Source organism: Eulemur rufifrons, chromosome 7, assembly GCF_041146395.1.
Source record: "Eulemur rufifrons isolate Redbay chromosome 7, OSU_ERuf_1, whole genome shotgun sequence".
In the NCBI taxonomy this organism is placed as follows: domain Eukaryota; kingdom Metazoa; phylum Chordata; class Mammalia; order Primates; family Lemuridae; genus Eulemur; species Eulemur rufifrons.
Window position 1 is genome coordinate 107,684,564 of NC_090989.1, and position 13,442 is coordinate 107,698,005.

Consider the following 13,442-nt stretch of genomic DNA (forward strand, 5'->3'; position numbering starts at 1 on the left):
ATTTTTCTGAATAAGACATACTGATTCTATAACCCAAAAAATTTTTACATGTTCCAATACCAGAAAAGCATACAAAACAACTAATGTTTTATTTCAAAGGGATCTTAGGTCAATACCAGTGATGGTCATATTAAAAATATCTTCAGATAAAGAGGAAGAAAGCTTACTTCTAAAAATAGAATTCTAAGTTGTGTGGGTTTCAGGGGGGCCCTAAATCTCAACTAGAAGGCATAAGAAGTTATAAGAATACCACTAATGTGTTATAATATCTAGGAACAGCAGAGGTCCCTATCTGCACTGATGAGGGACAAGTTTTGCTTTTATACCAATCTAATGCATGGAATAGATCATTTTACTTGGAATAACCTAAACCCGACCAATTAAGATATTTCTGGAGATGATTTTTTTTAAAAAATTTGAGACGGGGTCTCACTGTGTTGCCCAGGCTGATCTTAAACTCCTGGGCTTAAGCAATCCTCCCACCTCAGCCTCCCAAGTAGCTGGGATTACAGGCATTTACGCACCATCCACTGTGCCTAGCTGGAGATGAAATTTATTAGCTATAAACGAGCACAATGACTTTTTTTTAAAAAGCCCATATTTTAGCAGAATATGGTTATATAATGCAATCCTACACCTTAAAATAGCAAGTGCCTACCAAAACACATGAGCAACCTAGATCTGTCAAAATTCAAGAATTACCAGCAAGATTGCATTGGTGATACAGCAATCATCAGTTAAAAATCTACCTCGCTGCTATGGTCTGAATATTGGTATCCCTCTCAAAATTCATATATTGGAAACTAATACCCAATGTACTAAGAGATAGGGCTTCTGGGAAGTGATTAAGTAATGAGGATTCCACTTTCATGAATAGGATTAATGTCCTTATAAAAGAGGCTCAAGGGAGATCCCTTGCCCATCTGCTATGTGAGGACACACAGAAGGTACCATCTATGAGTACCAGATACCAAATCTGCCAGCACCTTGCACTTAAGACTTCCCAGCCTCCAGAACTGTGAGTAATAAATTTCTGTTGTTTATAAATTACCTAGTATTTTGTAATAGCAGTCTGAATGGACCAAGACTTATACTCTGAATTGCAAAAATGTAGTTATCATGACTTCACTAATCAGACATTTCCAGCCCAGCTCATCACAATATCACCATGAGCCATACACTATCACAATTTTTGTCATTTTTTACAATGATGTGGTTTTTCAACAATAAAATCAAATAAAAAAATTATTTTTAGAACAATTCCAATACGATGAGCTCAGTGGCTCATGCCTGTAATCCCAGCACTCTGGAAGGCCGAGGTGGGAGGATCACTTGAGACCAGGAGTTCAAGACCAAGCTAAGCAAAAGTGAGATCCCTGTCTCTACTGAAACAATAGAAAAATTAGCCAGGCATTGTGGTGCACACCTGTAGTCCCAGCTACTCAGGAGGCTGAGGCAGGAGTATCACTTGAATCTAGGCGTTTGAGGTTGCAGTGAGCTATGGACACCACTGCACTCTAGTGCCGGGCGACAGAGAGAGATTCTGTCTTTAAAAATTTCATTGTTTGGGTACTTCTGATATTTAGATTCTCAGCTGAATAATATGGACATTTCACATAGTAATATAATACTCTGTGTTGAAATGGCTTTATAATCATATAATTTCCAGCTTCTACTGATAAATACATACTCTAAAGAAAGTAAACTAGGCTGGGCACAGTGGCCCATGCCTGTAATCCTAGCACTCTGGGAGGCTGAGGCGGGTGGATCGTTTGAGCTCAGGAGTTCGAGACCAGCCTGAGCAAGAGCAAGACCCCGTCTCTACTAAATATAGGAAGAAATTATATGGACAACTAAAAATATATATAGAAAAAATTAGCTGGGCATGGTGGCACATGCCTGGAATCCCAGCTACTCGGGAGGCTGAGGCAGGAGGATTGCTTGAACCCAGGAGTTTGAGGTTGTTGTTAGCGAGGCTGAGGCCACGGCACTCTAGCCTGGGCAACAGAGTGAGACTATGTCTCAAAAAAAAGCAAACTATACTACTTCCCACAGGTTCAACCATAAGGGTCTACAGCTAGTAACCTACTACATAATCCCATTAATAGTGGGACCTCATTGGGGTCTCAGGTCTTAAAGTCAGGTCCAATTCCTTTATCACCCATTATACAGACAGGACTACTTAGAAATTCATAGGCAAACACAAAAGATAGTCTACCTATTTAACTGTAACTCCAACTACATTTTATAATATAACAGTCAAGATTTTAGTACCACAATTCTTTAAACTTTGAAGGCTCACAGCTAATTTAGCTGATTTTTTGTTTTGTTTTGAAGAGCTTAGTGCCCCAAATACCTGCTTTGCAGCTTTCTTAGCTTCATGCTTCCTTTGATTTTTAAGGGCTGTTTTTGATAATGGCTTATCATTTCCAGGTTGTGGCTTCATATTCTGAGGTGGTTCCTCTTCATGCTATGGAAATGTAAAATAAACAATTTTGAAATGGAGTCCATGTTTTAAAAGTTATACACAAAAAAATTATATACTTTTGCCAGTATAGGATAAACTTATTTTATCAAATTTATTTTAAGATTACAGGTAAAAATTATTTCAATACTCGTTAGTAGTGGCACACTCCAACTGCCACGATAGATTTAATGGTCTTCCTAGTAGGTTATAGGCATTTTTCAATTACATAGAGCTGGCAAAATTCACTTTAGTTTTGTTCAAGCAATATCACTTTTCTTATGACTACTGCAGACACATGATTCTTATGAAACTGATACCAATAACTTCTTCTGAAGTATTTTGCTTCTGGCTACTGTCAACAGAAGCCTAGTTGCCTTGCTTCTTTTTTTCACACAAACGATTACTTGCTAGATCTTTATTTGTAAAACCAGAAGTTATAAGATTAAAAACAAAAACAATGAGAAAATAGATCAACTAGAAAGGGTAACTGCATAATGATAAACCTGAGATTAACATAATGAAGAGGCCAACAAAAAATTAAATGGTTTGTCAGACTGTACTGATTTTCTTAAGTACTAAGTTTGACAGTTGACATCTCTGACATTTCACTTTGATACTTCTTGTTTTATTTATATTGTGAAGATACATCCTCATTCTTTCAAATGCATGCTTTGGCTTGTGATTATCTTTCAAAAATTTTTTTAGAGCACTTTTTGTAAAACCATGGGTAAGTCAAAAATGCATGTTATTTTTTAATATAAGTTCTATCATGGAACCAATACAGTGCAGACAGCTCAAAATATCAGTGAAGTGTTTGGGAAGGATGTGGCTAATGAATGCACAGTATGCTGATGGTTGGAGAAGCTCCGTTCTGGTGATGTTAATCTTGAAAATGAGTCACGTGGGCAACCTGACACCAAGGTGGATTATGATGAGCTGAAAGCTGTAGTGGGTGAATTCATCTCAACCTATGTGTGAATTAGCAAGGTTTGGTGTTATTATTCTGACAATAGTGGACCATTTGAAACAAATTGGCAAGGTAAAGAAGCTGGATAGATGGGTTCCGCATGATTTAAACAAGCCTAAGAGAAATGGTCTCAAAGCTTGTCTGTCTTTGCTGTCATGACATAAAGGTGAACCATTTCTACACTGTATTGTTACATGTGATGGAAAATGTATTCTTTTTGACAATTGCAAGCATTCGGCACAACGGCTGGATAAAGATGAAGTGCCAAAACACAGTCCAAAACTGAATATTCATCAAAAAAAGCTAACGGTGTCTGTTTGGTGGTCCCGCGCTGGTATTATCCACTATAGCTACATGAAACCTGGTCAATGGATTACAGCGGATGTCTACTGCAACCAACTGAACGAAATGATGAGGATGCTTGCAATTAAGCAACCAAGACTGGTCAACAGAGACAGGCCCATCTTCTTGCAAGACAACACTGGACTGATCAAATGTTGCACAAACAACGTTGTTCAAACCATAGCAGCTGGACTTAGAAACTCTCTGTTATCGACCATATTCACCACATCTTGCACTTACTACTACTTCTTCCAGGCTTTGGACCACTCTTTGCAAGGAATAACATTCAATTCTCAACAAGCTATGGAAAACGCCTTTTTCGATTTCATTGGCACTCACTCTCCAGGTTTCTTTGTTGCTGGCATAAATAAGCTATTAAGATGGCAAAACTGTGTCAATAGTTTAGGTGTATACTTTGATTAATTGTACTTCTCTTGTTTGAGATATAACAACTACATTCTTGATCTGAAATTGAAAATTTCATATTTAATGACCCATTTCATATTTACATAACCATATAACTATATTCCAAGACAGAAAAAGGGCAAATTAAGTATAGGTTCAAGGTACCTCTGAGTAGCTTCAAGCAACATATACAATATTAAGTGATGGCACTACAACTCCTTATCAGATTGATCTACTTATTGATCTCTACCTACATTGCTATTATTTTAATATAGCATGTCTTTTAGACTGTCATACTTAGCACTTCAAAAGTACCAGTTCTCTATGAAGTTTCTTGAGTACTAGGTCTCAAATATAGGGAAATGGGCAAGGTTCAAACACTTAAGATACAGAGAAATAACCCACATTTGTAGAACTAATTTAGAGCACAACATAACGTTAAAATTTGTTCAATAGTGGGCTCTTCTACAGTACTTTGCTTTGGCTGAAAATGTTTCTGCTCATGAGAATTTTGATTAAAAATGATGACAGAAGAAAGTTACAAGTCTCTCCCACACTTACGAGCATCATGTAGCCAGTAAGAGCCTTTCATTTTAGATAAAAAAAATTCATGCAACTATTACAATTCATGTGGAACCTATCTATCCAGCTTCTTTACCTTGCCAATTTGTTTCAAGTGGTCCACTATCGTTGGAATAGTAACATCAAACCTTGCTGCTAATTCACAATAGGTTAAGATGGATTCGCTTCCACTATTTCACTCATCATTATCCACCTTGGTGTCAGGTTGCCCAAGTGGCTCATTTTCAATATTAACATCACCAGAATGGAACTTCTCAAACTATCGACATACTGTGCGTTCATTAGCCACATCCTTCCTAAACACACTTCGTTGATATTTTGAGCTGTCTGCACTGCATTGGTTCCACGACGTAACTCATATTTGAAAATAACACACATTTTTGACTTATTCGTGATTTCACAAAAATTGCTCTAAAAAATTTTTTGAAAGATAACCACAAGCCAAAACATGCATTTGAAAGAGTAAAGATGTATTTTCACAATAAAAATAAAACAAGAAGTATCAAAGAGAAATGTTAGAGATATCAACTGTCAAACTTAGTACTTAAGGAAATCATTTCACTTAATAACCTAAATATATTTTTGTACAATTTTACTTAAATAACTTAATATAACAACAGTGTTTAAACAGAAACATCTCAATAGGAGTTAAGAAGTTACAGATGGTGGCTATATTTTGCTTAGTGCAAGAGGAAGGGTTATTCTTTTATTTTTGTTTTTGTAGGGGTAAGAAATGGCACAAGAGAGTCATAGGAATATTTATTCTTTGAAAAACTATCTGTTTCCTTGAGTGCCTAAAAATGAGGCAACTATAGATCCCTCTTTACTTGGTACAGCCCCAGTTTATAGCTGTTGTATGGTCACTTTTCTAGTAACACCAATAATATTGTTCATTCTCAGAGCATCTTTATTCCTTAACACCATTACAGAAACTCAGGGAATTAATAAATGCTCTCCTCTGAGCTCTCAAATGCAACATTTTTAAAGCAATTTGATCAATACCCTGGTCATAACTTTACAACAGAGGTGGGAAACTAATGGCCTGAGGACAACAAATGTGTTTTGGTTGACCAACAGTGTTTTAAAAATTGAAAAATTTCCCATAAGCATCCAGACTCATTTTGTCTTGAAAATCAAACATTTTGGAAAACTGGACTTAAAATCTCCTATGGAAAGATTCAGCTATTGCTATGTAGCTGCTATGGCTTTCAAACAGGGCATAAGCTCTTTCATTCACCACTCACTATTGCCTTATATGACTGGCCTAGCCTGACAAGCACTTGAATTTGAGCCCCTGATCTACAAAGCCAGTATGTTATACTCAGTTACCTTTCCCAGAAAATTTAAACGTGAATTGTTTTATGTTAACTACTTTGTCAACTTAACAATATGAGCTGTTTAACCATCTTCAGGAGTACATCTTCAATGATTTCTTACCTAGAATTTATATTCTAATCAAGTATTAAGTAACACAAGAGCATAAGACAATTCTGGAGAACTCCACAAAATGAAAAACCTTCCCTACCGAATTAGTAAAACTTCACTTACCAGTTTGGAATTGGTGATTGGTTTATTTCTTAAAGCTGGGGGTCTATAAGCCGTTGCAACTTTAGGTACCTCACTGGGTACTTCACTTGGAACTGCTTGGTAAGTTATTGTTTTTGCTGGAAATATTCCATCCAAAAATGGTTGCCAAGAAACCTGCCATAATTCTCCATTTGATGGCACATCATACTTGTGCAAGATAGAACCAGTATAATGCCAAATCTTGTACCCATTATTAACACGTAACCTGGGAGCACACGTGGCTGTTAAAATATGCTCACCATCTGGGCACCAAGCAAAATATGTAGAATCAGAAGCCACTGGTTTAGAAATAAGTTTGTAGTTTTTAACATCCCACACTTCCATTTGTCCTCTCAGATTTCCAAATCCAGCTAATACTAATATATGTCCATGAGGACTATAGTAGGCTGCATTACGAGGACCAGTTCCAAAGTCAAATACAGGATCACATTTCAAGTTGAAAATTGTCGCTTTGGCAGGCATAAAACCATAAACAGCACAAAACTCAGTAGAACTAGAATTCCAAGCTACATCATAAATTGGGCCATTTTTTGCTAGAAAAAAAAAAATAAAGCCCCAATTAGCAATAAAGAATTATATGAATATAACATTAGCACAAGTTATAAACATATAGCACTCATAAACACATCGAACAGTAAAAAAACCTCTACAAATTGCAAGGAATGTTAAAATTAAAATATTCTTACAGGATATGCCATGGAGATTAATGTATAATCATAAATTTATCTAAAAATCCCAACTGAATCTTAATTGTTTTTAAATACCTTGGACTCAGAGAAGCCCATATGGGCTTTTTGTAACAGTTTATTCTGTTAATAAACAATTTTTTTGTAAGTGGTAATATACGTACCTGGAAATAAAAATAAAAACTATATAAAAAGACATGCCAAAAAATAGGTCCTTCAGAGCTGAGTGAGGTGGCTCATGCCTGTAATCCTGGTACAAGGTGGGGGATCACTCGAGACCAGTCTGGGCAACAGAGTGAGACCCCAACTCTACAAAAAATTAAAAAATTATCCGGGTGTGGTGGTAAGTGTCTGTAGTTCCAGCTACTTGAGAGGCTGAGGTGGAAGGCTCACTTGAGCCCAGGTGTTCAAGGCTACAGTGGGCTATGATTAGGCCACTGTACTCCAGCCTGGGCAATAGAGTGAGACCTTGTCTCAAAAGAAAAAAAAAAAAGTTCCCTATACACAAGGCAACCCTCTGCTATATTTCTTGCATATCCTTTCAGAAATTTTTTGTTGAAACAAAACATTTTTCTCTTAAGCACACTAACAAATGACAAGGTTATAGACCTCTGTTATTTCATTTAGTACTCAATGTTGGAAATTTTTCCACATAAGAACCTTAAGATCTGTCTCACTCTTCTCTAGTCGCACTGTATATTCTATTGCAAACTTTGCTGCATATTTTCCACTGTGAGTACACACAAATGTATCTGTAGGAGTGAAACTGCAAAGTCAAAGGGCATATGCATTTACTTGATAATATACCCCCAAAATGCCCTGTAAAGAGGTGGTACCAATTTACACTCCTATCAACAGTTTTTGATGGTAGAGGTTTCTCCTTTGCTCTCACCCATACTGTGTAGTTTCATAATTTTATCTTTGCCAACCTATTAAGTGAAAACTTCTATCTTGTTTTCATTTTTTCCTTCTGTACTAAAATAAGCCCATCTTTTTTTCATTTCTATTTCTTTACTTATTAGCTAAGCTTTAATATCAGTAATTTATACTCATACTTTAATGAGTAATTTCATTTTTCTGTACACTAATTTTTACTGTCCCATGCCCATTTTTCTCCAGTTATTGGTCTATTACTTGGTTTACTTGCTATTTTTTAAGAAAATTCACCTTTTCTCATACTCATCCCTTTTCTGCTTAAAAAAAATTTCCCCCAAATTTTTGTTTGCTTTGCTTAATTTATAGACTCTTTTCTTCCCCCAATGTAGAAATCTGTACTTTTTATATGTTCAAATTTATAATTTTTTCCCCTTATGACTTCTTTTTCTACTCCAACATTAGAAAACATATTCTCCCATGTTTTCTTCTAGTTCCTTTGTAGTCTTACAGATAATTTTTTGGCTCAACCAGAATTTATTTTGGTGAAGAGGTAGAGATAGTAACTTTTTGTTTCAAATTGCTAGCCAGTTATCCCCAAACCATATATTAAATGACCAATATTTTCTCCATTGATTCGAATATTGACTTTATTATATATTAATGCCTACAAAAGTATGGATCTGTTTCTAGACCCTGTTCTGTTCCACTGATTTACCATTCTATTCATTTGCCAGAACCAAACTGTCTTAATTACGACTGCCTTACATTTTAACATCTGGCAATATAAAAATTCCCAAACTCCCCCTGTCCTACTCTTTTTTTGTAAAATTTTCAAAACATTCTTGCATATTCATTATCTAGTATCAACTTTAGAACCAATTTATCTATTAAAAAATCAATTGGCATTTAAATTTAATTTTTAGATTAATTTGGAAAGAAATGACATCTTTATAAAATTCTTCTTATTAAAAGTCATAGTTTGTTCCTCTGAAGAATTTTTAAGTTTTCTTCCCATTGGCCCTACATATTTCTTTTTTTGGAACAGCATTTTGTTGTCACCCCTGCTGCAACCTCAAACTCCTGGGCTCAAGCAATCCTACTGCCTCAGCCTCCCAGAGTGCTAGGATTACAGGTATGAGCCACCACGCCTGGCCCAGCCCCTACGTATTTCTCATGTTTGTTGCTGTATTGGGAATCTTTCCTTTCATTATTTTTTAAGTGGCTATTGTTTATAATGGACTTCATCTATAAGAACAGAGATGATTTAGTTTCCTTCTTTCAAAGTTGCACATTTTAATTCTTTTGATCAGGTATACCTTTTGACTAGGTATTTTAGAATGTTATTAAATTAATTCTTTTGATCAGGTATACCTTTTGACTAGGTATTTTAGAATGTTATTAAACTAATAGTGGAAAGGGGAGCCATCCTTATTTTGTTTCTGACTTCAATGGGAATAAAGTTTTTTGTAGGGAAGGTTATCTTACTTATGAATGTTCAATTCAAAGTGAGAAAATTAGGAAGCTGCCTTTATTTAAAAACTATTATTTTAAAGTTTTAGCTCCTCAAAACAACAGATGAAGTGGTAACATTCTTGGGTATTATTAACAATTATAAAGATAGTACTAAACATACTAAATAACTTGCTGTCATAATTAGTTAAATAAATCCTAAAAGAGCTACCACAATGGAATTACCTCACTCAGGAATTTCCCTACTAAAGTGCTGGCATAACTCAATTAACTAATTCGATCCTGTCAAAATAAGGTATGTTTGAAGATGATTTTAACTTTCTTAATTAAGAGGAATTTTATTTTAAAGGTTATTAAAGTATCTGAGTTCTACTACTTGATTAAGAATTTAGATTATATTATCTTTATGGCATAGTATTTTTTACTATCATTGTTTTTACCAAAAGTAGGACTGCTGGAATACTCACGTAATTGCACTACAGCACTTTCTCCATTTGTTGCAATGTAGTGCAGTGTTTGTTCCCCATAGTAGGAAGCTCCTGTCTTGTCAACATCTGTACTAGCTATTACCAACACAGCAGTAGCTGTAACAGTAAAAAACTTTAATTAGATTCAAAACACAAATTAAATAAGCATCGATACTCTTTTTTTATACACATAGGAACATAGTCCAAATTAACACTTGATAAACAAAATTAGGGATAAAATATATATATCATACCTTTTTTATTCCACAGCATTGTAACTTTATCAGCCTTAAAGAAACTTTTATTGGCTAAAGCTGCATGAGGTCCACCAAAGTTGGGGTATTGATATAATCTTACAAATGAAGGTGCACCTTTACTTCCTGGAACATAGACAGCCACCTAAGATACACAGACATAAATCATTACTTAATTTTTGGAAGCATATAAAGTGAGGCAGATATGTTTTTACAGTCACAAAAACTAGGAAAAGTTTTAAAAATATTGCATCTAAACAAATAAAAGGATAGCAATTACCTTGTATGGCTGGGGTCCAGGTGATAATACAAAATCATTAATTTTTTGCAAATGTAATTTATTTGCAATTGTATCTAAAAAGAAAGTAAATAATGTCAGATTGATGACAGAAGCTAATAGGAACATGTTAAACTCTGAATGCAATATAAAAGGTTACTATAACTACACATTAACATTGCTCATTACAGTCTCATATAGATGAGGCAGAGCAACACAGTGGAAAACGCATGGAGTAGGACCAAAACAGATTTAGGTTTCAATTCCAACTCAGTCATTTAGTATTAATAGCTACGTGAGCTTGGGCAAGGAAGGGGATTGATTTTAAGAGCACATTGCTTGGGCAACTCCCAGCGATTGATTTTAAGAGCACAGTGCCAGGCACATGGTAGGTTTCAATAAATGTCAGTTCTCTTTTTAATATCTGAAATAAAGTAGTCTTAGAGCCCATTAGATGGGAGAGCTAACTTGCTACTGTAGAATGTGGATATGGAAATTCTGTAACTAATGTGATACATAGATACATGATAATGATCATCACAATAATAATAACAATGGCTGCTATTAAGTGCTTACTATGCTAGGCAGTCAGAACCCATGCTATTAATAATACTGCCACCCTAGTTTATGGGATCAAGAGCTATTACTCACTCTTTGCTCACTTTCAGAAATCAATGGCTGCTCAAAAGTAGCACACCAAAGGCCAACGTGGTGAATCTCCTACATTTGACATACTCACAAAGAGGCAAGTAAGACAAGAAAGCAAGATAACCCAAAAACAATGGGGGTAGGAGTTAAGTGTCAAATGCAGAAAAATGAAGTGCAAGGCTATGCTGATTGGATGCTGTACAAAATCAGCCTGTATGCCATCTTTGGTACATGTGAACAGACATACCAATTCCTATTCTAACCATGGGATAAAAAAGCAAAATTCAAACCATGAGAAAATATGTATGACAAATAACCTTGTTTCTTAAATAAAAAATTACTGGGGGGTGGAGGGGGGCCGTGGGGAGATAGAGTGGGAAACTACACTAAAAAAAAAAAAACTTAAATGTGAGATACCTTATTTGGATCCTAGTTTAAAAAAAAAATTATAACATTTGCAATTATTAGAAATTTGAACACTGACTAAATATTTAATGATCTGTGATAATGGTATTGTGGCAGTTTAAAAAGTTAAGGACCCTAATCTTCAGAGAGAGAGATATATATATTCTAAAGTATTTAAAATTCTATATAAAATTATATGATGTCTGGGATTTGCTTTAGCTTAGTAAGAGAAATGTAACAAGATAGATGTATGGATGAGATAGGATTGGTCACAGGCTGACGATCTTGGGACTAGGTAACTACTTTTGTGTTTAAAATTCTACACAACAAAACATTTAAAAATTTTTGTGTCACAGAATTTCAACAGCAATTAAACTCAGGAAGAGGTATTCAAATGTCTTAATTTAACAGCAATTATCGGATAATAAAAAGTTATTGTAAAAGAAAACCTTTGTGTTACAGATTTTCACTGGATTTAGACTTATAGAGCTATGCATATGAAAATAACAGTAATTACTGATTAATAAATTAACAGCATTTAGAAAAACCCTATATGCCATAAAAGTTAATGAAAACTGTATATAATTACAGTAAATAATAAATTATTTCATAAATCTTTCCATACTAAAATTGTTGTTTTCAAAGAAGTGAACTTCATTGTTAACATTTCGGGCACAAAGATTTTCATCTTCTGACCAGGATGGACACCTATGTCACAAACAAAGAGTATAAAAAAAAATTTTTAGACAGAATGTAACATCATGTTAGCATGTTAAAGTTTGTGATATTTCTTACTATTTAAGGAAAAGTAATTATAAATATGATATCAAGTCAGTTACTAATAGTTTCAGTCAGTGTATGTAATAAAAAAATATTGTTCCTTTACATTTAAATACTAAACAAAAGAAAGATCAAGTTTTTATTGTATTACATTCCTAAATACAAAATCTTAAAAGATCTAGATTTTGGTCTGATAAGTTATTTTAAAAATCAATACCAGAAAAACACATAGTATACAGTGATGATATTTGAAATAGTGTGTAAAAAATTAGTAATTTAAAGCATGTACTTACCAATTTTGCATTTTTTTCTGGATGAAAGATTTCAAACATGTCCCAGTTTTCACATCATAAAGTTGTAGGTTGGGTGTTCCAGCTGTGCCATCTTTAGAAGCTGCAATAAAAACAATAGTTTCATTCTTAGAAAAAATTTGAATGAGATTATAAAGATCAAGTAAAAGAGTTGCTTTAAATCAACTTTTCTCTCTAGCCTTAGAGTTAATCATCCATTCTAAAAGCCATGATGATAGATGTTTAAGTAAAAACCCAGCATCTCTGAAATGAGTTAATTACTACAGATTTTAAGAATACTTAGGAGATTTCTTATTTATTAAGTTTGACATAAATTACTGTCAAATGGATTAAATCATACAAAGTTACATAAAAACACTCATGATTCTCAACTTTCTTTTATTTACTTGGAAAAATAAGATTCATTAGAGTTGAAAGAACAAAACCCAAGAGATTTATAACCCAACAATGACCTATTATCATTTACTTATTCAATAGTATCAACATTATTAGAAAATGTCTCTTAAAATAAGCCCCTATACCAGTTTCCTATATTTTATTACTTGATGAAGCACACCTATATAAAATGTTCACATAATGTATTACATAATGTATTATTAGAGAATGACATACCATTTCCTACTTTTTGTCATCCCTTAGATATTGTGTCTAACTGTACTTCTTTTCACTTATAATGAGTATTTAAAATGTTTTGATTTTAAAGGTCATTATTATTCTTAATCTTAGAGATCTCCTCTACCCAGCAGTTAATCTGTAAATTTTCCCTTGAGCTTTTCTCTTCCTCTATCTCATAATGGATCTTTTCACTACCTTACTATGTATCTTGAAATTATTTTCAGTGCATTGTATTTGGAAAGTATGAGACTCATTCTTGATTATAAATATTCACAAACACTATTTACTGTCATAAAGACTAAT

General features: G+C 34.2%; 1 protein-coding gene across 5 annotated transcripts in view; it reads right to left on the reverse strand.

Moving 5' to 3' along the window:
* The window catches only part of EIF2A (eukaryotic translation initiation factor 2A), a 34,866-nt gene that overhangs the window by 5,375 nt on the left and 16,049 nt on the right, over positions 1-13,442 (reverse strand). For 3 of the 5 annotated variants that reach the window (XM_069473087.1, XM_069473086.1, XM_069473085.1), the window contains 7 exons: positions 12,507-12,606; positions 12,059-12,141; positions 10,384-10,457; positions 10,104-10,248; positions 9,850-9,966; positions 6,312-6,883; positions 2,357-2,470 (listed from right to left, as the gene is read on the reverse strand). In XM_069473087.1, the coding sequence (XP_069329188.1) occupies positions 2,357-2,470; positions 6,312-6,883; positions 9,850-9,966; positions 10,104-10,248; positions 10,384-10,457; positions 12,059-12,141; positions 12,507-12,606 (1,205 nt within the window). Of the gene's footprint in view, positions 1-2,356; positions 2,471-6,311; positions 6,884-9,849; positions 9,967-10,103; positions 10,249-10,383; positions 10,458-12,058; positions 12,142-12,506; positions 12,607-13,442 lie in introns of those variants that run through there. The other 2 variants (XM_069473088.1, XM_069473089.1) reach the window with 2 other exon arrangements.